This window comes from Ovis aries, chromosome 8, assembly GCF_016772045.2.
Source record: "Ovis aries strain OAR_USU_Benz2616 breed Rambouillet chromosome 8, ARS-UI_Ramb_v3.0, whole genome shotgun sequence".
Lineage (NCBI taxonomy): Eukaryota > Metazoa > Chordata > Mammalia > Artiodactyla > Bovidae > Ovis > Ovis aries.
In genome coordinates, this window is record NC_056061.1 from 30,952,375 (window position 1) to 30,977,897 (window position 25,523).

The 25,523-nt window shown below is 35.9% G+C and overlaps 1 protein-coding gene across 20 annotated transcripts in view; it reads left to right on the plus strand.

The window, feature by feature from the left end:
• The window catches only part of ATG5 (autophagy related 5), a 179,489-nt gene that overhangs the window by 53,064 nt on the left and 100,902 nt on the right, over positions 1–25,523 (plus strand). For 16 of the 20 annotated variants that reach the window (XR_003590118.3, XM_042253358.2, XM_060419533.1 and 13 more), the window contains 3 exons: positions 738–865; positions 12,266–12,344; positions 18,562–18,724. Coding sequence is in view for 19 of the 20 variants with exons in the window: in XM_042253358.2 (XP_042109292.1) it covers positions 738–865; positions 12,266–12,344; positions 18,562–18,724 (370 nt within the window). In the remaining variant the exon portion in view is untranslated. The remainder of the gene's footprint in view (positions 1–737; positions 866–12,265; positions 12,345–18,561; positions 18,725–25,523) is intronic. The other 4 variants (XM_060419537.1, XM_060419539.1, XM_060419536.1 and 1 more) reach the window with 1 other exon arrangement.

Genomic DNA, 25,523 nt, shown 5'->3' on the forward strand with positions numbered 1-25,523 from the left:
CAGACATGACTAAGCAGCTGACACTTTCACTTTTTTCACTATTTCTCATCATATCATTTTATTTGTGGTATCATAGTGGGCTTCATTGTTTATCGAATGAAATCTTCTAGCTGACCTTTAAAGGCCTTTCTGTTGCTGCCATGAAGTAGTTTTGTAAGTACTTTTTAGGAGGTTTTTTTTTAACCTCCACTTTATTTTAGCCTTGTAGATGAGGATAGATTATGTCCTTGCCTTGGTGTTCTTCACACAACTGATTCAGTACACAGTAGATTATCAAAATACGATGGATTAACTGAGAAGTCTTAATTGATAAGTCAAAGTGTACATTACACTGAGGTGATTATCTTCCCAGAAGTTGAATTAACTCAGGTGAATCATACTGATTTTCAGGTTAAGTTTGATAGAACTGATAAGTATCCTAAATAGTATGGCTTCTGATTGCATTGTATTTTTATTTGGAAAAAACTTTTACAGAAGGATTACACATAGACTTGTTTATTCTAGGCATTAACCCTATAAGCTATACATCAAGTAATGACCTCATAAGAAATTTTAAGTCATCTTAACCTTTAGCCTTTGATTTTCTATAAAAAACAATTTGCTTTGTGTATAATATTCAAAATAATGCAAAAAACATGACTTTTTCAGAATATTCAAAATGTAGTTTAAAAGCATATAGTGTATTTCTTTTTGAAAAAAATAGTAAATAAATATGGTTTTATAAATTTTCATTTCAGTTGCTTTTGCCAAGAGTAAGTTATTTGACGTTGGTAACTGACAAAGTGAAAAAGCACTTTCAGAAGGTTATGAGACAAGAAGACATTAGTGAGATATGGTTTGAATATGAAGGCACACCACTGAAATGGTGAGTGAATTTTTCTGCATTATTAAGCATTGAGTATATGATAGCTTTAAGAAAATATAGTGCCTTGAAGCAGTTTTTTAAAAGTTCTGTGCAAGAAATCACTAGTCTAGCTCTATAATACAGTGGATTTTAAATCAATGCTAAAATATTTTATTGGAAATATTTCTGCTTTCTATTTGGATGCATGGGACAGATTTATATATTTCATCAATAGATTTTTTATATGACATGATAATAGTATATTTGGTTATGTTTTTTTTAACATATATTTAAAATATGGATAAGTCAGTCTGTGATACTAATCAGTTTTGTTTCTGTCTCTAAAATCTTTATAAACAGATCTTTATATACACATGATTACCTGAAGGGGCATCTTTCAAACTGATTGCCACATACAGTTTGACCACTGTGTTATGTTGTTTAGCTTTGGTCTAGTAGTTAAAGTATATTGATTTCCTTTTTATGTGAAAAATAATTTTGATGATATATCAGAGTACTATTTTTTTCAGAAACATTTAAAATAAATATCCTTTTTCAGAAACATACTGGAAATAAATCCCAAATCTGGGCTTATCTATCTACAGATGATGTAATTTTGTGCTTCCTCTGTTACCGGGAGCTTTGGTCATTGCGCTTCCAAAAATATTTAAGGAAATTAAAGAAGTTACAGGAAGAAGAATAAAATGACCCAAGATATGCTGGGATATAGGTGTTGAAATGCTTCCATATAGGTGTAGTTAAATGAAAAAGGTACAGACTGAGTCAAGCTTTAAGTGAAATATGAAGAATATAAATAGTTTAATAATGGACTTGCTGTCTGAATCTGGGAATAGTAAAAAATGAAGAATTTTAAAAGAGGCTTAAAGCAAATAAAAGAAAGCTAGTAGGTATGTAATAAGTACAACTGTCTTGAATCCAAGGATCATTTAGAAATAAGGAGTGAACTTTTGGAACTCACCTTGTGCTGATTAATTTCCACAAGTAGCTAGATTTCTCTTAATGATTCAGAAACATACAAGGTAATATCTTGTATTGAGTCATGGGTCACGTCACTTTTTTTTTTTTGGTATAATGTTCATTTTTTAATCAAAACAATACGGATCTTCATAATCACATTATCAGACTCATGACTCTTGAATAATTCTAGACCTCAGGCAGCATAGATAAGTCAATGTTTTCTGTTTTCTTTTTATTTCTCAGAAGAATTGGAGGTTTTGGAATGGGAAGGTGGCTTAAAAGAAGTATAAGAGCAGCAAGGATCAGGAGAGTAGAGGGAAAGGAAGGAGGGGGAAAGATTGTGGGTGAGTAGCAATAGGATAGATCTATGTTCTTGATAGTTCTATCTATATTATAGTTGGATATTGAAATTGTATTGCTTTATGTGCATTAGTTGTCGATTTGGAGAAGGAAATGGCAACCCACTCCAGTATTCTTTCCTGGGAAATCCCATGGCCAGAGGAGCCTGGCGGGCTACGGTTATCTATTACCATAAGAAGAACTGATGTGACTGACAGTGGGCTTTTTAGTTTTATCATTGTAAAGCATAGTTTCTCAGCAAGGGCCGTATTGATGTTTGAAGCCAGATAATTCTTTGTTGTGGAAGGGCTACTGTGTATGTTGCAGTATTTTTAGCAGCAGCCCTGGCCCCTACCCACTATTGCCAGTTGTGATAATAAAAATGTTGCAGGGCGTGGGATGTAAAACCACCTCCAACTGAGAAACTTTGGAAGCGATGAGAAACTTCAACTTAGCTTTTATAGTAAATGGTTATTAAGTCTTCATCTTTCAGCTGCTATTTTAATTCATCTTGTGTGGTGATTATTTTTGTATTTGATGTGATTTGTCTTCTGTAGGTTTGTATTCTATATATGATATCAGTAAATGACATTTGGTCCCATTTCTCCCTGTTACGCGGAGAAGGCAATGGCACCCCACTCCAGTACTCTTGCCTCGAAAATCCCAAGGACAGAGGAGCCTGGTAGGCTGCAGTCCATGGGGTCACAAAGAGTCGGACATGACTGAGCAACTTCACTTTCACTTTTCACTTTCATGCATTGGAGAAGGGAATGTCAACCCACTCCACTGTTCTTGCTTGGAGAATCCCAGGGACGGCAGAGCCTGGTGGGCTGCCGTCTGTGAGGTCGCACAGACTCGGACACGACTGAAGCGACTTAGCAGCAGCAGCAGCAGCTCCATGTTATATTGTCTTCAAGATTTGTGTTCCTACTTTGTCATTATTTATCCTTTCTGAAAATCTTTTATTAAAGAGCGAAGTTATTTTTCCTTTTAGAGAGCTTATGTGAAAGCAGTTGTGTTCACATTGTCTTCGTCTTAGTTTTGGGGGTGTTCACTTTTTATGTATGAAATCAGTTTCATAGCTATGTCTTGTGTGCTCATTTAATGGCTATTAAATTTTTTTTTATAGTTTTATTTATTTATTTTGGCTGTGCTGGGTCTTCATTGCTATGTGGGCTTTTCTGTCTTTGTAAGAGCCAGGCTACTCTCATTGCTGTGTACAGTCTTCTTATTGCTGTGGCCTTTTTTTGTTGCTGAGCACTGTCTGTAGGGCACGTGGGCTTCAGTAATTGCAACACGTGGGCTCAGTAGTTGCAGCTTCTGGGTTCAAGAGCACAGGCTCAATAGTTGTGCCCTATGGGCTTAGTTGCCCCGCAGCATGTAAGATCTTCCCGGATCAGGGATCACACCCATGTCTCCTGCATTGGCAGCTGGATTTTTTACCACTGAGCCACCAGGGAAGCGCTTTAACTGCTTTTGATACAACGTTGCCTTTAGTATTGTTAGGTACTCTGTATATTTGAGGAATGAATAATTTACTGAGGCATGAATGTAATCCAAAGCCTCTGGACTAAGTTCTGACCTATTCTCTTTTTGCTCTGAACCATAGCAATTTTCTCCTGTGTGATACGAGTTATTTTCCTGGAATTAGGCTGTCAATATCTACCTAGCATTTAAGCAGTAGGCTTCATTGGATAGGATAATCATTGTAGAGAAGCTGCTATCACTGCAACTTTGTAAGACTTGGACTTTTGAGACCATAAAGATGTCTAAAGAGTAGAGGAGGACTTCCCTGGTGGCTCAGTGGTGGAGAGTCGGCCTGCCAGTGCAGGAGACACAGGTTCAATCCCTGATCCGGGTAGATACCACATGGTGCAGAGCAGCTAAGCCTGTGCTCCACAACTGTTGATACTGTGATCTAGCGCCTGGGAGCCTCAACTGCTCCCAGCCTGCACATGTGAGCCTGCACATCCTAGACCCTATGCTCTGCAATGAGAGAAGCCGCCACAATGAAAATCCTGAGTACTGCAATGAAGTGTACCCCTCTCTTGTCACAACTAGAGAAAAGCCCACGCAGCAATGAAGACCCAGGACAGCCAAAAATAAATAAATAAAATTATTTAAAATTATCAAGAAAAAAGAGTAGAGGAACATTTATTTGAGGAGGAGGATGATATCTGCTTTATGCTTAATTCTTTGAAGTTTTAAGTAGATTCAAGTGAGAAAGAAAATCAAATACCAGTTTAGACAATTCCCAAAAGAAGGAAGAAAGTATAAATTGATATTGTTTCTCTCTATAATAATGCTTTCTCCTATTTATATTAATTATTTTGCAGATGTTTAATCATCTATGTGAGGTGCTTGAGCAGGTGCTTTGTAGCTTAAGCAGTGGCTCAGAAGAGGTGCTAAGTAAATGTTTGTTGAATGAATAAACGAATCTAAATAAGTTTTTTTATTGATAAAACTGAGACTCAGATAAATAAAATAACTTACTCAAATGAGCAAGTAGGACCATACATTGAGGCTCTCAGTTCAGGGATCTTTTTGCTATATGTGGTGATAATTCTTTTTGTTAGTTGTTGTTGTTTTCTCTGATTCTATATGTTCTCATTACGTGTTAAATTGTCCATGTTAGAATAGAAAAATATTTAAGAACAGTGGTATGCGTATACTGAATACTTAATATATTGTCGATTTGTAAAGAGGTGCCAGGGAGGCTTTCTCTGGTTAGTGCTTTATCCTCTACATTCTTTATGTCTTTAATATTTAAAAATTATATGGGAAATGAAAAAAGCTGATATTAAATTAAGGATCTTTTTCTTAAGAGTATTTGAGTTGATTAGTCAGCAGAGGGTGCTCTAACATTACACCTTAAGAGAGAGTTTCTTACAAGAGTCAGACAGGACTGAGCTACTTTCACTTCTCTTCTTGTTACCGTAACTCAAGTGTTCAAATTTGTTACTTTTATATTAGGCTTATTTTAAGAGAAAAGACCTTGGTTCTTTAAAGAATACTTTGTTAGTATATCCTAATGCTAGTTAGATCTTAGGCCTCTAGGTACAAAATTTAGAAAAAGTTCTCTGTCAACTGTAAAACATGTCTCTACTGGGATATTATTGTTTTGTATAAATTGACTTATTTTCAAGACTGACTATTGGAAATAAGTTGTTGAAACTACCTTTTGAATTTAAAGAAAAGCAACAAATAACTGATGTAGGTCTGAAGTTGTAGACATACTTTATCCATTGACTCAGAATTTAATATTGTGCCTATGTGATTTCAAAAGTGGATTTAACAAAACAACTTTACATCTTAATTGTAAATACTGTACAGGCTCTTCTCTTACATCTAGTCATTTTTCTAAGGTGGTGAGTTTTTAGAATTTTATAAATTATTCTGTAAACTAGATTTTTGAAATGTGGCTTACTTATTAGCATTTTATACATGTAGTATTCCTTTAGTTGGTTATTTCTATACTTTTTCATGCAAAAGAATAGACTTGGAAAGCTGAGACACACAGTGTTAGCCTGTAATTGTTTGTACCATAGAGAAAGGCAAAATAGATTGTATTCATTAAATTACTTTGGTTTGCATTTGAGTTAAACCTTTTTTTATTTATTAAAATGTACTCCTGTTTTCAGTGAATCACTAATGTAGCAAACTTATGAATAGAATGCATTTATTTAAATGAAATGGAGTGGGACAATAGTGCTCTAGAATATAGGGAACATTCCTTTCAATGCTAGTCTTAAAATACTGGTTTGCTATTTAATTCAGATGTTTAGACTAGAATGAGCACCCTTGGCTGACCTCAGAGTGTACCTGTTACTGCTATACCTTGTACGGTATGTCCATGTGTTTTACCAGTAATGAAAGAGTAAAGAAGCAACAACTTATGCAGAAAAATTGTTAATTCATTTTGAGGATTGAATTTAGAAAAGGCTAGAGCAATTTAAGGAAGAAAAAAAAGGATAAAATGTGAAAGTAGGTGTAACACTATTCTGGTGCAGTCAGTTTTTACTGCACAGTAGGTTGAACCTTTCCTGGTTGTGTCTTCTTCTGGGTTTATTCAGGTTCAAGTCCTCACTACTTCCTTTTCTATTAAATTTAGGTTAAACTGGCGGGAATAGCAATGTAAGAGCCAAAAGGCTACATTACAGTTTACTCATAGTTATGGCTTATGTGGTTTCTGTATTATAGGTTAGGAGCCTGGAAAATCCCATGGACAGAGGAGCCTCGTAGGCTGCAGTCCATGGGGTTGCTAAGAGTCAGACACGACTGAGTGACTTCACTTTCACTTTTCACTTTAATGCTTTGGAGAAGGAAATGGCAACCCACTCCAGTGTTCTTGCCTGGAAAATCCCAGGGACAGGGGAGCCTGGTGGGCTGCTGTCTATGGGGTTGCACAGAGTTGGACACGACTGAAGTGACTTAGCAGCAGCAACAGCAACAAGACTATATAGAATATCCATTTAGAAGAATTGTGCAAATTACTACTTTTGAAATTTTTGACATAAATCAGATTATAGTGTAAGAAAAAGTCAGTACTTTAAGTATTAGCCAGTTCTGTTCTTTAGATTTTCTTGCATATTAATAGATTCACCAGAAATAAGGAATCTTGGAACCAGTTAATTCTGGTGGTGTATTTGTTTAAAGTTAGTATACTTGCATCAAAATCATTCTGACATAAACAGCTGCATTGATGATCCACATATGATCTGTATACTTTGACAATATATATAAGTAAATAGTTATTTTATTCCTATATTTTTCTGGCTTAGTTTTATTTTTAATGTTTGTTACAGGTTAACTATTAGATATTATTTTATTTAGAATGCTTTTTGGTAATATTTTACATGTTTTAAATTTTAATATATTTTAGAAATTATCATACTTAAATTTCCATCCTAATCCTTAGTATATCAGGAAAAATCATCAGCATTTACTGAGAGCAGTAAACTTTATATATGTGTGTATATATGTATATTTAAGTCACTTTATAAATAATTTAGAGAGGAATAAAGGAATGGTGTATAACTTTATTAGAAATTTTACTAAGCATTTAAATACAGAAATTCAAATTTTCGCTCCATGTTTTCACTGGTTTTGAATGTATATATATCAAAAATGGGCAGTGTCCTCAATGCAAATAACTGTTCATTAGTTATCAAACGTTCTAATAGACCTCTATGAGGTTCTGGCTTATCATTACTTCTGGCTCTTTGTGCGGTTAACAGCAGTGCTTTGCAAAATTATTAAAGCTTTATATCATGATTTTATTGTAAAATAATTTCTTCTTTATATGAGTAAATATCCAGTCCAGTTCTTTGTAATTTCTACATCATCTAATTCCTTCCAGTCAATTTGTTTACAAATCTGCCTTTAACATTTGCCAACTTACTGTCAGGGCAGGAGGAGAAGGGGACAACAGAGGATGAGATGGTTGGATGGCATCACCGACTCAATGGACATGGGTTTGAGTGAACTCCGGGAGTTGGTGATGGACAGGGAGGCCTGGCGTGCTGCAGTTTGGGGTTGCAAAGAGTTGGACACAACTGAGCAACTGAACTGAACTGAACTTACTGTCAAGAAAATTGCAGTGTACATATAGCATTAAAGATAAGAATACTGACAGTCTTGCTTTTAGCAAAAATGAAATAGTTTCATTTTTGAAACTCATAACATGCTATATGAAGAAATGCTTTCTTTGATTATGTGGTTAAGAATGCCATATGTCCTTAGAAATACACTGTTCATTAATTAGTTCTCAAGTTTTATGAAATTCATCAAAAGGATATCATCATCTAAAGACTCATAGCCTGAGATTTTACTTAAATGATCATTTTACCAATGTCATTAAAGTCTAAAGTACTGGTTTGTGTCTCTTCGCAAAACTCTTCTGATTTATCTAATTGTGTAGTCTTTCTCTGTCAATATAGGTGGAAAATGAGACATTTTGAATTTTTACCTGTGTTAATGAGAGCTGAAAGCAGACTCCAAAGATGAGGTCTGCATCCTTATTTTATACTTTGTTGAAATATGATATAATGTTTTAGGTGACAAAGTAAGAAAATGGAAGAAAGATACATATTATATCTTTCTTATAGGTATAACATTATTCTCCCATTCTTACTAATCTTATCAATTTTTTTTTCAGTTAGGAATAATTGATAACAGTGAAATAATTCCTGGAATGAAGTAGCAAAATCTTTCAAGATGGAGGAAAAAAAATAAGATCACTAAGATGTCACAGTATATCTTAGATTTATAAAAAGGTCCAGTGACTTCATATGGCAATTGCTAATCTTATTCTTTTTTTTTTCAAGTGAGTTTTCATTGTGATTTTTGGAAGACTTTTAAGAAAGATTTAAAGTTATAAAATATTAATTTTAAAATAGTTATAACTGCACAGAAAAGAAGTTTACAATCTAATATTGGGCCCATTGGATAAGAAGAGGTGGCAAGAATACACAGAAGAACTGTACAAAAAAGATCTTCATGACCCAGATAATCATGATGATGTGATCACTAATCTAGAGCCAGACATCTTGGAATGTGAAGTCAAGTGGGCCTTAGAAAGCATCACTACGAACAAAGCTAGTGGGGGTGATGGAATTCTAGTTGAGCTGTTTCAAATCCTGAAAGATGATGCTGTGAAAGTGCTGCAGTCAATATGCTAGCAAATTTGGAAAACTCAGCAGTGGCCACTGGATGGGAAAAGATCAGTTTTCATTTCAATTCCAAAGAAAGGCAATGCAAAAGAATGCACAAACTACCACATAATTGCACTCATCTCACATACTAGTAAAGTAATGCTCAAAATTCTCCAAGCCAGGCTTCAGCAATACGTGAACCGTGAACTCCCTGATGTTCAAGCTGGTTTTAGAAAAGGCAGAGGAACCAGAGATCAAATTGCCAACATCCGCTGGATCATGGAAAAAGCAAGAGAGTTCCAGAAAAACATCTATTTCTGCTTTATTGACTATGCCAAAGCCTTTGACTGTGTGGATCACAATAAACTGTGGAAAATTCTGAGAGAGATGGGAATACCAGACTACCTAACCTGTCTCTTCAGAAATCTGTATGCAGGTCAGGAAGCAACAATTAGAACTGGACATGGAACAACAAACTGGTTCCAAATAGGAAAAGGAGTACGTCAAGGCTGTATATTGTCACCCTGCTTATTTAACTTAGATGCAGAGTATATCATGAGAAACGCTGGACTGGAAGAAGCACAAGCTGGAATCAAGATTGCCATGAGAAATATCAATAACTTCAGATATGCGGATGACACCACGCTTATGGCAGAAAGTGAAGAGGAACTAAAGAGCCTCTTGATGAAAGTGAAAGAGGAGAGTGAAAAAGTTGGCTTAAAGCTCAATATTCAGAAAACGAAGATCATGGCATCCGGTCCCATCACTTCGTGGGAAATAGATGGGGAAACAGTGGAAACAGTGTCGGACTTTGTTTTTTTGGGCTCCCAAACCACTGCAGATGGTGACTGCAGCCATGAAATTAAAAGATGTCTGCTCCTTCGGAGAAAAGTTATGACCAACCTAGATAGTATATTCAAAAGCAGAGACATTACTTTGCTGACTAAGGTCCGTCTAGTCAAGGGTATGGTTTTTCCAGTGGTCATGTATAGATGTGAGAGTTGGACTGTGAAGAAAGCTGAGCGCCAAAGAATTGATGCGTTTGAACTGTGGTGTTGGAGAAGACTCTTGAGAGTTCCTTGGAGTGCAAGGAGATCCATTCTGAAGGAGATCAGCCCTGGGATTTCTTTGGAAGGAATGATGCTGAAGCTGAAACTCCAGTACTTTGGCCACCTGATCCGAAGAGTTGACTCATTGGAAAAGACTCTGATGCTGGGAGGAATTAGGGGCAGGAGGAGAAGGGGATGACCAAGGATGAGATGGCTAGATGGCATCACGGACTCGATGGACGTGAGTGTGAGTGAACTCCGGGAGACGGTGATGGACAGGGAGGCCTGGCGTGCTGTGATTCATGGGGTCGCAAAGAGTCGGACACGACTGAGCGACTGAACTGAACTGAACTGAACTATTCTATGGATCTTGATTTATGCATTCAGCAGCTCTTATCTACCCTGTTTGAGATTCTGTACACTTACAGTTTTTTTTTTAAATATTGAGGGTAAAAATATAATTGATTATTGAATCTTACTACATTTAACTTGTATTCTGACTCAAATACTTATTTTTAAAATTGTATTTGATTTTTGTATGCTAGTATAGGTTGTTTTAAAATAATATTTGATTTGTGTATAGTTCCATTTTTGAACAGTAGAAAATGTGTACAGCACTGAATTGCTAGTCATTTTATTGGATTATTGTGAATCTGTCCAATAAGTTAACTATGTGCATGCGTGCATGCTCACCCGCTTCAGTCATGTCCAACTCTTTGTGACCTCATGGACCATAGCCCGCCAGGCTCCTCTGTCCATTGGATTTTCCTGGCAAGAAGACTGGAGTGGGTTGCCATGCTCTCCTCCAGGGGATCTTACAGACCTATTGATCAAACCTTCATCGCCTGTGTCTACTGTGTTGCAGATGGCTTCTTCACAGTTGAGCCACTGGGAAAGCCCATATAGTTGGGAAGACAGTATGCTCTTTTAGTTTAAGTACGCACATTCATTTTTAATCTGATTACAGATACCTCTGAGGGATGTGAGGACTTAAAAAAGTTCTATTTTGTGAAAATGTATGGTGTTACATAGAGCTTGTACAATTTTAAGAGGTCAGAGAGAAGGACAAGAAGTATATAGGAGCTATAACTTGTTTATAATGCAATATTTTTTAAATTATTGTTTTTATTTCAGTTTTTAACTGAGGCTGGATTTTTTTCCTGATTTCAGAATTTACTAAAGAAAGCATTCTGTAATTTAGTTAATCCAAAATTATGTTCATTTCTAGTTTTCAAAGATTTGTGTTAGTTACATTCAGTTAAAAGTTTGAGGGTTTTATTAAGAGATATAACACATACATGACTGAAGCTACTCACTTTTATTTTACTAGCAAGGCATTCATCCTGAATTCATTTTAAATAAAAATATGATCTCTAATGACTGATGATTTTTCCACAATTACATTATGTAGATTATAATTTTGTTTGTATAGTAGGAAAACATAAATACTGTTAACTAAAATTTGAATTTTGGTCAGGTGATGTATTTGGATCACTCATTTTGAAGTAAACTGATGTATTTTCAAAGTTTTCCACTTTTAAACCTAGGAGTAATTCGCTAATAGTTATTATGGAGGAAGGAACAAGACTGTGCATAAAACCAAGCAGTCCTCTATTGGCCTTTGTTGGAGGGATTATTTAATTTTGATAATTAAGTTACTTTAGATTCTTTAAAAGGGTATAAAAAATAAGGTTTGTTCTTTGAAGTCTGCAAGATCTGTATTGTTAACTTGTTTGTTACTAAATAATTTGCTTCCCTGTGAGTAATGATTATATTATGAAATGTTCTCTTATTTAGAAGTTGCTAATTTATTTATTTATTTTTAAAAACTTTAGGTTATAGAAGAATATTCAGTGACTTTAGAAAATATTGACATTAAAAAAAACAGGTTATAACAGTTTGTAAAGGATAAGCCTAATCTATATTTAGAATTGTTGCATAAAGAGAAGATTGGAAATTTATATGCTGTAATGTTAGTAGTAATAAGAACAAAATAAGTGATTTCATGCTCCTTTAGGTGCTCTTCTCAGTTCTTAAAATTGTAAAATGTAAGTTGTTTAAAAAAAAAGCTCATCATCCAAAATGAATACTGGTATGATAATTAAGTGTTGCAGTACTGTGACATGACAGTGCTCAGGCCTGATAAAGGGTTCCTTAGTACAATTTCATTATGTATATTGAAAATTCTTGGGGAATGAAATGGCTAGAGGGGAATAAAACCCTGATGCCTGAAAACTTGCTATACTAGCCCAAGCAAGTAACTGTGTAAAATATCAGCTTCCTGTGATTTGTGGTTAAAGTCCCCTAATACTTGATGTTAAAATGTACTTGAAATTTATTTTGCATTTGTAGTTTAACTTTAAATATTTATTTTTTCTTATAATGTACTCTTTAACTTTTAGGCATTATCCAATTGGTTTGCTGTTTGATCTCCTTGCATCAAGTTCAGCTCTTCCTTGGAACATCACAGTACATTTTAAGGTATAGTCTATATAGCATATGCCATTTGTCTCAATTGTGGTACTACTTAGTAAATAGCCTTGGAGTAGAATTTTAAGTTGTTATGCTTTCCCATGATACTTTTATTTGCCAAGCTACCATTTTATGTGTTTATGTGTAAGATGTCCTTCGATTTCTTCTTTACTTTTGGCACAACCATTTAAACATTTAATGTATGAGTGCCTGTTTTTTATTGGAGCTAGACATGTTTGAAATTAAGTATTTTGGAATTAGTTTCATTAAAAAAAAACTCAAATAGGGAGAGCAAAATCCAGAGAGCATGTGGGCATGAGAATGGGGAAGGAGGCAACCTAACAATGAGTAACTCTAAGGCTATTTTGACGGAATGAAGAGAAGTGTTAGGAGACAGAAAGCCAAAGACTTGATGTAAGTCTGTTTTGAGAAATATTAATTCCTGTAGTTTTTTAAGAGTCCAGGCTAGTTTTATTGTAACTTAATTTTATCTCAGTGTTTTATAAAAATCTCATCTCTCTTTCTCTCTAACCACCCTGATTCTCCATGCCCCACCGCATAAGCAATTCACAAGTACTGCTGAAGGACTGGACCCCTTCTATTAGTTGATCACTAGGCAGTGATTCTCAAATGTGAGATAGAGTGGGAGCGAAACACGTTAAGAATTTGAAAAGTCATTTAGGTGTCTGATTTGCTTTTGCATTAGGGACACTTACTCAAAGTGAGTGCCCAGAGGCTTGCCATATCTTTCTAAGTTGCTTTCCTTCCCATTTTTCTAAAATTGAATTTGTGGCTCATTGACATTTATATCCGTATTATTTGGACTAAAATGTTTCACATGCACCGTGTTCCCATAGATGTTAGTTACTACAAAACCATACAGAGAGAGGACATGGTTCTGATATGCATGAGTTTCAGTTACTGTGAAAAGCCAAGTGCCTGCATGTATAGTAATTTATGTTTAGGATAGTATGAAGGTTAAACTACTTCAAGCATAATAAGTGTAGAGGTTCCATGTTGCCTAGCAGGTCTTTCCCATTATGTTGCCAAGTAATTCTGGTAGTTGGATTATGTGTGTGTGTGTGTGTGTGTGTGTGTGTGTGTGTGATACACTAAAAAACTTTGAAATCTAGGTTAAGATACATCATATCTACCTATTTATTTATTCATTCAACAAATATTCAGTCTACTGTGGACCAGCCACGCAGTGTTCTAGGAGCCTGAGATATATAAGTGAAATACCCCAAAGACACTCGCACACATTTTATGGAAGCTAGCTGGCATTGGATGCTAGGCTCTCTGTAATTATTGGTTAAATTAGTTGATGGATTGTAATAATGATAGGAAAGGCTTAGAATCTTTATGATTGGTTTACCGTCATGTCAGATTTTAAGAGATTTTATATAGAGTAATGTGAAAACATTTGGAGAACATTTAACCTTAACTCAGTAAACAATTATATTCCAAATAACCAATGCATGATGTTGTAAAATTATGCATGTGTGAAAGATTCATTCAAAGTACGATTAGCATCCGTAATTTTTAATGTAACAGAGGTCGAATGTTTATTGATGTGGTTTCAGATACCATGTTAATGTGATAGTAAATTGCATACTAAAAACTACTGGGTTCTAGTCTTCAAAATGGTCAGTTTTAAATGAGTTGTATATGAGTTATATCTCAGTTTTGTTTTTTTTTTTGAAAAAAGACACAATGGTTAGTAATTTTCCAGATTTGGAGGAGAAAACACAAGTCTATGTGTCAGAGAAGCTCAGCAAATCTAAAGCAAATAACTACATAGAAAACTACACCTAGGCACATTATAATCCTTTGAAAGCCAGTTATAAACAGAAAATCTTGAAAGCAGCCACCAAAAAATGACACATAAAAGAGAACAGAATGTAAACGATGGCTGACTTTTCATCAAATAGTGGAGAACGAAGGAAAATGGAATGATATGTTAAAGCACTGAAAGAAGCTATGGGCAAGAATGAAGAGCATTGGAAATGGTAAATAAATGATAAGTAGAAAAGATGACCTCTTCTTTAAAAGAGAAATGACCTAAGGTGATAATAGTATATTTTGGGCTTCACTGGTGGTTCAGCAGTAAAGAACCTGCCTGCAGTGCAGGAGATGTGGGTTCAGTCCCTGGGTCAGAAAGACCCCCTGGGGAAGGAAGTGGCAACCCATTTTCCAGTATTTTTGCCTGGGAAATCCCATGGACAGAGGAGCCTGGTGGGCTACAGTCCATGGGGGTCACAAAGAGCCAGACAGAACTTGGTGACTAAATCACCACCACCAATATAATTTTAAGGAAGGGTTAATAATATGTGTAAGTAAAATAGGTAACCACATTTGTCTAAAGGATAAATCTGTAAAATCCTCAATTACTTACTTGTGGGTCCCAAATAAAAAGAAATGCAAGAGGCAAAATGATTGTCTAAGGAGTCTTGACGAATAGCTGAGGAAAGAAGAGAAGTGAAAAGCAAGGGAGAAAGGGAAGGATATACTGAACTGAATGCAGAGTTCCAGAGAATTGCAAGGAGAGATAAGAAGGCTTTCTTAAATGAACAATGCAAGGAAGTAGAGGAGAGCAATAGAATGGGAAAGACTAGAGATCTCTTCAAGAAAGTTGGAGAGATCAAGGGAACATTTCATGCAAGGATGGGCATGATAAAGGACAGAAACAGTAAGGACCTAATAGAAGCAGAAGATATTAGAAAGTAGTAGCAAGAATACACAGAACTATACAAAAAAGGTCTTAATGACCCAGATAACCATGATGGTATGGTCACTTACCTAGAGCCAGACATCCTGGCGTATAAAGTCAAGTGGGCCTTAGGAAGCATTAAGTACCAACAAAGTTAGTGGAAGTAATGGAATTTCAGCTGAGCTATTTAAAATCCTAAAAGATGATGCTATTGAAGTGTCAGCAAATTTGGAAAACTCAGCAGTGGCCATGGGACTGGAAAAATTCAGTTTTATTTCAGTCCCGAAGAAGAGCAATGTCAAAGAATGTTCAGACTACCATACAGTTACTCTCATTTCTCATTCTAGTAAGATTATGCTCAAAATCCTTTAAACTTCAACAGTATGTGAACCAAGAACTTCCAGAGGTACAAGCTGGGTTTAGAAAAGGCAGAGGAACCAGAGATCAAATTGCCAGTGTTCATTGGATCATAGAGAAAGCAAGGGGATTTCAGAAAAATGTCTGCTTCATTGACTATGCTAAAACCTTTGACTGTGTGGATCACAACAAACTGGAAAATTCTTAAACAGATGGGAATACCAGACCACCATGCCTGTCTCCTGAGAAACCTGTATGCAAGTTAAGAAGCAACAGTTAGAACTTCACATGGAACAGTTGACTTAAGATCATGACATCCTGTGCCATCACTTCATGGCAAATAGAAGGAGAAAAAGTAGAAGCAGTGACAGATTTTATTTTCTTGGGCTCCCAAACCACTGATGATGGTGACTGCAACCATGAAATTAAAGGACGCTTGCTTCTTGGAAGGAAAGCTATGACAAAGCTATACAGCATATTCAAAGGTTCCATTTACTTATATAATATTACCTGCGTCCTTTAGAGAAAATATTAATCCAGGCAGCCTGGAATATGTCCAGACACTTTTTTTTTTTTTCTCTCCTGATTTCTCAAATTGGTGGTTTGAGAGATCCTAACTCCTTTTATTTTCATAATCAAGTTGCATACAATTTTAAGAAATTCTAACAGTTTCTGAGCTCAACTAGGTCTTCCCCTGGTGGCTCAAATGGTAAAGAATCTGCCTGTAAATGCAGGAGACCTGGGTTTAATCCCTGGAGGAAGAAATGTCAACTCACTCCAGTATTCTTGCTTGGAGAATTTCATGGACAGAGGAGGCTGGCGAGCTATAGCCCATGGGGTCACAGAGAGTTGGACACAACTGAGCGACTAACACTTGAACTTTTCAGGTCATAATTCAAACTACATGGAAAGTCTTTTTTTGGAGTATGAACTTTTATATTTTCTGCCACACATTCATAACCAGAGTGGATAATTTGCAGCACAGTGAACTGTATAATATCTGAATAAAGCCCATGTAATTTTGTAGATCAAGTATAACAAAACTAAAATTTTTTTAAAATAGCAATACTTATCATAATGCTTGTTCATTTGACTGTAATAGAATTGATATGATATGCACTCAATTCTTTGTCTTGGTCCAGAAGCCAGGATAAACCCCTTCAATCTAGCTGGTAGGAAGCAAATATAGCTGACTGTAAAGTTGATTAAAGCATGGACAGTCTCTCTATTGCCCTTATCTCTCTCATCTTTTAGTTTTGTCTGTCACTCATATTCTTTTGCCTTCTCATTGTTATGAAATTTTATATTTTCTCCTCTTCTTTGCCTTTGTGTGCCTGTGTCTCTTGAAAGCATCCATCTTAATTCTTCATGGGCTTCTAGTTCAAGAGCACCATGAATCTGGAATCCTTTTGTACCTAAGAGAGACAATTTGGTGGTCTCAGCTGTTTCCTTCTGCTCTGATGGGTAGTTATATAGTGGCTCATGTTTTACTCAGCAGAAGCTATGGGCCTGAACTCTGTGAGAATAGAGGGAGATGTGACTGATTATTTGTATTTTAAAAATGTGATTTAGGAGAGCAACCCACTCCAGTACTCTTGCCTGGAAAATCCTATGGACGGAGGAGCCTGGTAGGCTGCAGTCCGTGGGGTTGCTAGGAGTCAGACATGACAGAGCTATTTCACTTTCACTTTTCACTTTCATGCCTTGGAGAAGGAAATGGCAACCCACTCCAGTGTTCTTGCCTGGAGAATCCCAGGGACGGGGGAGCCTGGTGGGCTGCTGTCTTTGGGGTCGCACAGAGTCGGAAACAACTGAAGCGACTTAGCAGCAGCAGCAGCAGCATAGGTAATCAAATGCCTTTTCTTTTGGTAGGAAGGCATCTGTGGTAAATTTCCTTGTCATTTAGGAGCTATCTGTGACTTGGGTAATTGAGTGTTTTCTGTTAATACAATAGCTTGAGTAGGATGTAACTAAATGCTATTTTCTACCATTAATATTTGATTCAATTTTTATTAAAGGACTTATAGAACAGTATCTTTTTTTGGTAAGATAATGTTTGAATATAATCATTAAATACATATTTAGGTCTTAGGGAGGAAGTGGTATTGCATAGTGGTTTAAAAGCTGGGACTGTTGAGTCAGACTAATCCTAGCTCCACCACTTGCAAGCTGCGCAATTGTATTTACTCCCAGAGCTTTATTTATATATTTTTTAATCTGTAAAATAGCAGTAACAGTAATGTTTACCTCAAGTTGTTATGAAAACTTTAATATCCATATTAAAAGTCTTAAGTACAGTGTCACATACTAAGTGTTCTATATTAGAGTTATTGTTAATATCTTTTTTTTTTTGGTGAAAAGTGCATTAGTCATCTCATTTCCATAAATGCTCATTTGTCCAGTGATCATTGCCTCAACTGCCTAAAAGATTCAGTGAAGGTAAAGAATGTAAATTTAGCTATTTGACCTTACATTTTAACAGCTTTGTTAAGCTCTAAGTGACGTAAAGCAAATTATACATGTGAAAAGTGCACACTTGGATAAGTTGATACCGCAGTTTGTATATTTGTTTACCTGTTGACATTTAGGTTGTTTCCTGTGTTCTCACTGCTCCAAATAAAGCTGCTATGAACATTCATATACAGTTCTTTGTGTGGACACATGCTTTTATTGCTCTTAAGTAAATACTAGTTGTAGAATATCAGATGATAAATGTTTGTTTGCTTTTTTAAAGAAACTACGAGACCATTTTCCAAAGTGGTTGTACCATTTTGTTTTTCCATCCTCATTCTTGCTAGTACTTGGTATGGTCGGTCAAAAAGTTATTGTGATGCCCAAAAAGTTTGTTCAGGGAAGGGAAACTGAACCAGCCTTTTGGCCATCCCAATATTTTTAGAATTGCTCTTTCATATCATTTTTCAAGTTGTATAAATTCATATCATATCACACAGGGATTAGAGAAAAGTCAGACTGTGCCAGATAGCTAAAGATTCTTAAGTTAACTTTTAAAATATTTGGAGTTATGTCAAAATTTCTATTGTGAAGGTATGAGGTGGTTTGCTTAAAATATTGAAAAATTGTGGGAGATAACAGTTCTTTGAGGCACTAATTTTGTAATGTGCATACCTGTTTAATATGTGTATTTTTTTCTTTTGATAGAGTTTTCCAGAAAAGGACCTTCTACACTGTCCATCTAAGGATGTAATTGAAGCTCATTTTATGTCTTGTGTGAAAGAAGCTGATGCTTTAAAGCACAAAAGTCAAGTAATCAATGAAATGCAGAAAAAAGATCACAAGCAACTCTGGATGGGTTTACAAAATGGTAAATATAGCAGTGTTTAATTTCACAATACCACTTTATGAAGTATAAAGTAACTGTATCCTGTGAGTAGTTGGTACATCTTAGGGTTGGTGGTACAAGTTTAAATTGCAGCCTCTGTGCACAAAATTTCACAAAGAAGCTACCTTTGGTGATCCCTTACTTATCTTGTACTGTTCTAGCATCCTCTCTTCCTGAATTTCCTAGCATTAGACAGATTGCTTTGGCCATGACATAAGACAGGATAAACTTCCTGTCTTTAGCTTCTGGAAAAAGTGCCCTTACTTATAGTCATGATCTTTCTGGAACTGCAACTGAATACCCTCTGAATGTACCAAAATACCTCCACTTGCGTAGAGGCACAGACTCTAGTCTCTGCTTTCTCAGAATAGTAAGCCTTGCTTTGTGCTCAGATTCTCCTCTCCTGGCTGGGATTTAGAAAATACACTCAAGGGAAAAGCTGAGGGCAGTCTGCACCTTATGCTGTGTTCTCTGTCTCTTAGAGATCATAGTTCCTTAACCTTGCCTACAATTGATTGCCCTCGTGTCTTCACGCAGTTCTGTGTACAGGCAGTTCTCACTTTGCATGGGTCAAATCTGCATGCATTTCAGTTAACATGCTTCAGTTAAATAATGCAAGTTCTTCAGTAATTATGTGACAGCAGATACACATCATAATCAGTGACCAGTCATGCCACTCCTTTCAGCGTCTTGTCAGTGAATGGTCCTTATGCAGCTGTTATGTTGTTCACTCACAGACAGCAAAGCATTGTTGCTTCCTTGTATCCATTGATAAACCCATGTAACACTTGTAAAACTGGATTATTGAAAGGGGGAATTAGCCAAGAAAGATGAAAGTGTAGCAAAGAAACAAAAAGTGATAGTGCTGGAAGTGAAATTTGAATAAAATGCGGTGGAATTTTAGAAGATATAACTGTGAGACTCTTGACACTACCAGATTGAGGGACTTCAGAAATGCACCCATAGGAACTTAGTAAAGGCAAACTCTTCCACACACATGAGTGAACTGGTTGTGTTGAAAAGGATGAAGTTACCCTGGAGGGAATGATGCCGGCAAAAATATCTCATTAAAGGAACAGGGATATTTCTTACCATGAAAGTGCAAGTAACATGTTTGAAGTTGATCCAAGCTTAGCAAGGAGTATGACAGTTTGCCAAGGTTCAGGAAAGATGCTTGCTTGTAAGTTATGTGTCAAGAAAGCAAGCACTGTTTAAACTGTGCTTGAGTTTTACAAATAAAGTCCTTCGATACTCCATGTGCCTAATGTTTTAATTGGTGCACTATAAATAACACAGCATACTAAATAAATATTAGTTTTATTTACTTTTTTCATTTTCCTGTGCCTTTATAACCATCAGAGATTTTAATGTTTTGACAGTTTTCTAAAAGGTCATAGACAGTTGTACATTTTCTCATTAACTATTAGGATCACTTTGCATGGTTTCATCTTGCATGATCACTTTTCCAGTTCTGTACTACTGTGCAGAGCAAGGACTGTCTATATTTCTCCCATCTTTGATAGTTATTGTACCAACTTAGTACAATAAGAAAGCTGCCCTTTCATGGCAACAACTAGAATAAGAGAAACCCCTCTTACTCCCCTAAAAAAATAGTTGAAAAAATATGATACAGTTTTATCTTTTGTACTGCATAATTACCATGTCAAAGAGATGTCTGTAGTTACTTAGTATTTATTAAACTTTCATTATGAAAACTGCAGGGCATTGTCTTTGACTTCTGTAGTACAAAAGGTATACATTTTATGACGTGTCCTATAAATTTTCTCATTTATTTCAAGTTTCTTATATTTGATCCAGGTTACATGGAGTTGCTCCTTAGTTTTGTATTTGTACCTCTCATATGTATCAGTTAGGTTGTAAGCTTTGCAAAAGGAAGGCACCAGGCTTTTCACCTCATTTGTATTACTGAGTACACATATTCTTATTAAGTGATCAAAAGAATTTACAACCTCTTAAGAAGGAGTACTTTTTCTTTTTCCTGACTGGCTGTTTGTAGATGAAGTGGTGTTTTAGGAGGCTTGTGAATAAGATTACTTAAATGGAATAAGACAGAAAAATCCTAAAGAGAGAAGGGGTCTGAGAGTAATTTGGCTTCGGAATATAAGTAAATAATTTAGATAGACTTTTAAATAGATGTTCTTGAAATCTATCATGAGGATGATGAGTCAGCTATAGAGAGCCCAGGGATTCTGCAGAAGATTCTAAAAATGATTGAACTCTTTCAGCTGGGGCATTGCATAATTGGGTACAGAAGGTGATGGGTAAGAGTTGTGAAAACAACAAAGGTGTGGTTTTTAGTCTCAGTTCTTCTGGCAGCTCTTTAGGGCAAGTCACTCAATCCCTTTAGCTTCAGTTTCTTTATCTGTAAAACAAAAGAATATCTGCTTTGTTTTCTTATGTGTCTTTAGAAGATTTTATGAAACACTAACATAGTTTACGTGAAAGAGTTTGAAAGGAAGTAAAGCTGTCTTGATAAAGTACTGAGAAGTCACTTTGGAAACTCTAGAACAGGAGTTGGCAAACTGTGGTCATGAGCCAACTATCTGTTTTTGTAAATAAAGCTTTATTAGACCCCTGCCACCCCAGGTCATTTAAGTATTGTTTATAGCTATTTTCATGCTACAGCTGCTGAGTTAATAGTTTTGGAAGAGACCATGTAGCCCACAGCTTACAATATTTATTCTCTAACCCTTTTAGAAAACACTTGTGAGCCTACAGGTTATTAAACCAATAGCTTTTATTTATCATTGATCTAAAGCATGACTTCCCAGGTGGCACTGGTGGTAGAGGACTCACCTGCCAATGCAGAAGACATTAGAGATGTGGGTTTGATCCCTGGGTCAGGAAGATCCGCTGGAGGAGGGCATGGCAACCCCTCCAGTACTCCAGTACTCTTGCCTGGAGAATCCCATGGACAGAGGAGCCTGGCGTGCTACAGCCCGCAGGGTCGCAAAGAGTTGGACACGACTGAAGTGACTTAGCACACACGCATGCAGAGCGTGACTCATCATGTCACACTTTCAGAACTTGGTATCAACTTGTCAGATTTAGTCTAATAACTGCCTTCATTGCAATGTTTTGGCCTAAAATTCCTTTTTTCCTGTTTTTGTCTTAGCTTATATAGTCTTTCTTGGTTGTGTGACTGTTTTAAAGTTATTTTTATTCATTTCACTTTTATTAAAGTACTTTTCAAATTTAGTTTCATAAACTCCAACTTGAAATGGTATGTGGTTAAATTATACTTTATTCCTTTTTTAGCTATAAATTATTTTTGTAGCAATTATGTTTGGTTTTATTGGTACTGGTAATGATTGAGTTTACACACTCAAAATCCTACACGTGGAGTCCTGTGGAAACTCAACTTTTTATTTTTTTTATTTTTTTTTTTATTTTTTTATTTTAGTTTTTTATTTTTTAAATTTTAAAATCTTTAATTCTTACATGCATTCCCAAACATGAACCCCCTCCCACCTCCCTCCCCATAACATCTTTCTGGGTCATCCCCATGCACCAGCCCCAAGCATGCTGCATCCTGCGTCAGACATAGACTGGCGATTCAATTCACATGATAGTATACATGTTAGAATGTCATTCTCCCAAATCATCCCACCCTCTCCCTCTCCCTCTGAGTCCAAAAGTCCGTTATACACATCTGTGTCTCTTTCCCTGTCTTGCATACAGGGTCGTCATTGCCATCTTCCTAAATTCCATATATATGTGTTAGTATACTGTATTGGTGTTTTTCTTTCTGGCTTACTTCACTCTGTATAATCGGCTCCAGTTTCATCCATCTCATCAGAACTGATTCAAATGAATTCTTTTTAACTGCTGAGTAATACTCCATTGTGTATATGTACCCCAGTTTTCTTATCCATTCATCTGCTGATGGACATCTAGGTTGTTTCCATGTCCTGGCTATTATAAACAGTGCTGCGATGAACATTGGGGTACATGTGTCTCTTTCAATTCTGGTTTCCTCGGTGTGTATGCCCAGCAGGGGGATTGCTGGGTCATAAGGTAGTTCTATTTGCAATTTTTTAAGGAATCTCCACACTGTTCTCCATAGTGGCTGCACTAGTTTGCATTCCCACCAACAGTGTAGGAGGGTTCCCTTTTCTCCACACCCCCTCCAGCATTTATTACTTGCAGATTTTTGGATCGCAGCCATTCTGACTGGTGTGAAGTGGTACCTCATTGTGGTTTTGATTTGCATTTCTCTAATAATGAGTGATGTTGAGCATCTTTTCATGTGTTTGTTAGCCATCCGTATGTCTTCTTTGGAGAAATGTCTGTTTAGTTCTTTGGCCCATTTTTTGATTGGGTCGTTTATTTTTCTGGAATTGAGCTGCCTTCTGAATGGGAGAAAATAATAGCAAATGAAGCAACTGACAAACAACTAATCTCAAAAATATACAAGCAACTTATGAAACTCAACTTTTTAAAGGTGAAATATACCTTTAGGAAATCTTCAGCTGGGTAAAGGTTGTTTGTAGAAAATATAGTTTGGGGTAAAATGTTGACTGTTGCCTGCATTAAGGTAAATTGGTGAAAGGTGGGTGTAGTAGTTCATTCTGTTCCTTCTTCCTGGAATAACCTTTTCCTTTCTTTTAGTCTATTTAATTTTTTACTTAATGTTTTAATGTTCCTCTCTGTTATCACCCTCTACATGAAATCTTGCCTCTTTCTCATTGTTTTTTTTTAGCCAAACGAAGTATCTTTTGAACATCTATCATGTACCTGACACTATGCTAGGAGCTAGTGATCACCCAGCAGCGATAGAACAAACATGGATCCTGTTTTGATGAAACTTACAGCCAGGTGGAGGCAGAACCATTTATCTTTTCACGCTGTTATGGCTCCTTGTCCATTCATCTGCATTTTTGCTCTCATGTTTCACACTCTGATATAGTTACGGTTTATGTATTCTGCTAGAATATAACTTTCTCTTGGTTAGAGTATATCATGCATTTTCTGTATCCCCAGTACCAAGTATACCTTTAGGCATAGAATGGACAAAATAAATATTGACTGACTGACTCCTTTATTTTAATCCTGTCTAGTACAGCCAGGAAATGTTAACAGCTTTTCATAAACAGATTAATATTAGTGTAAAAAAGAGGAAGTACCTGTAACAATTTTAATATGGAAGTGGGTTTTTATATTTAAGAATTTTTCCATCCAAAAGAAAGTCTTATAAATTTGTTAGGGCAAAGATGTTTCACCTGTTGGTTAGTGTAATTGTAAATTGGCAGAACTGAGACAAAGCAGATGGTAAGTTTATTTCATTCAGAACTGCACCTGTAGAACATAGCAACTAAACAATTTAAACAATTTTTGAATACTTTCAAATGCTAATTTTAATTTTTCAGGTCTCTGTGAAAGAGAAATAAGAAAAGCTTTTGAAACCAAGAAAACTCATTTAAGACATACTGTGCCTTTCAGTGTTTTTTACCGGTTTTCATTTTAGTTACAAGAGTATCTAACCTCTCCTTGAAACAAAGGTAATGACCACAAAAAAAGAAAAGAAAGTAGCATTTTTATTATTTATGAGGCACTTGTCACTGTGTTTGCAGGCTATCTTCTATTAAATGTCAGAAGGTTCTTCTTATAAGCTAGAGATTTGAGGAAATCTCTAAAAAATATTTTTAACCTAATATATGACAGTTTTTAGCTTTGATTTTCTGGGTATACCAAAAAAGAAAAGATGACATCAAATAAGTTCCATAGACCTTCAAATAAATGCAATTTTTGACCTTTAATTATTGAAATTTTACATTGTTTATAAAGTATGGTAAATCCTTTGAGCTAAGTTATGTTTTAGAGGCATTATTTGGTAATGTACCATTTTAACTTAATACTGATTTTTAAGAGAAAATAGTGATTAACCAAAGGTGAATTTTATGATAAGTTGTAGCATTTTGAAAATACTTTGGCTTGTTAGGTGATGTAAAACAAACAGTGATTCTAGCAGGCTTATACAGTAGAGATAGCTGGGCTGTGTTTGCATTGCTTGGTTTTTGTCAGCTGGACTGAGACTGAATATTGGACTGAGAGTCTATTGGTCCAAGAAGGACCACTGGGCCTGGTCTTTCTTTGCTTATCTGCAAAGAAAGTTGTGTGCCCATAGTAGATCACTCTTCTCTCTAAACTGGAGTTTCCTTATAAATATCGAGGTGGTTATACCTCACAAGACTCAAACTCATGACTGTCCAGTGGTAATCACTTACACTTGAATTCTGGTAATTAGATACTTGCAGAGGATTTCCTGGAAGAATAATTATTGTTTATCATTTCTCTCTCCCTTTTTCTTACTTTACCTCTCCTTTCCTCCTTGGCCTTTTTAAGCAGGACTTTGGTAAAAGGCAGTAGATAATTTTCTAGAAATAAATGGGGTATCATAGAAAGACTACTAAAACAGGAAGACAAGAGATTTTTGGACTTAAATCTCTATCTTGAAGCTTCCTTTCTGTGCAGTTATCTTAGTGCTGTTCCAGTGTGTAAGTGGTGTGGAAGGAGATTCCTAAGTTGAACTGTCAGTAGGAAGCAGAAGTACTCTTCTTGAACCTTTTGTCTTAATGAAAGGTCACTATTTGGTAAGCTTCCTTTCTTTAGAAAAACTCAGTTTTTTAAAATCAGTTATGAAAACACTGGAATCATTTTGTATAAATAAGAGCAGAGAAAATAGCGTGATGAGTGTCCAAGTATCCATCACCCAGCCTCAGCAGTTATTAGTTATTCTCACCCCTCCTTCACTTTAGAG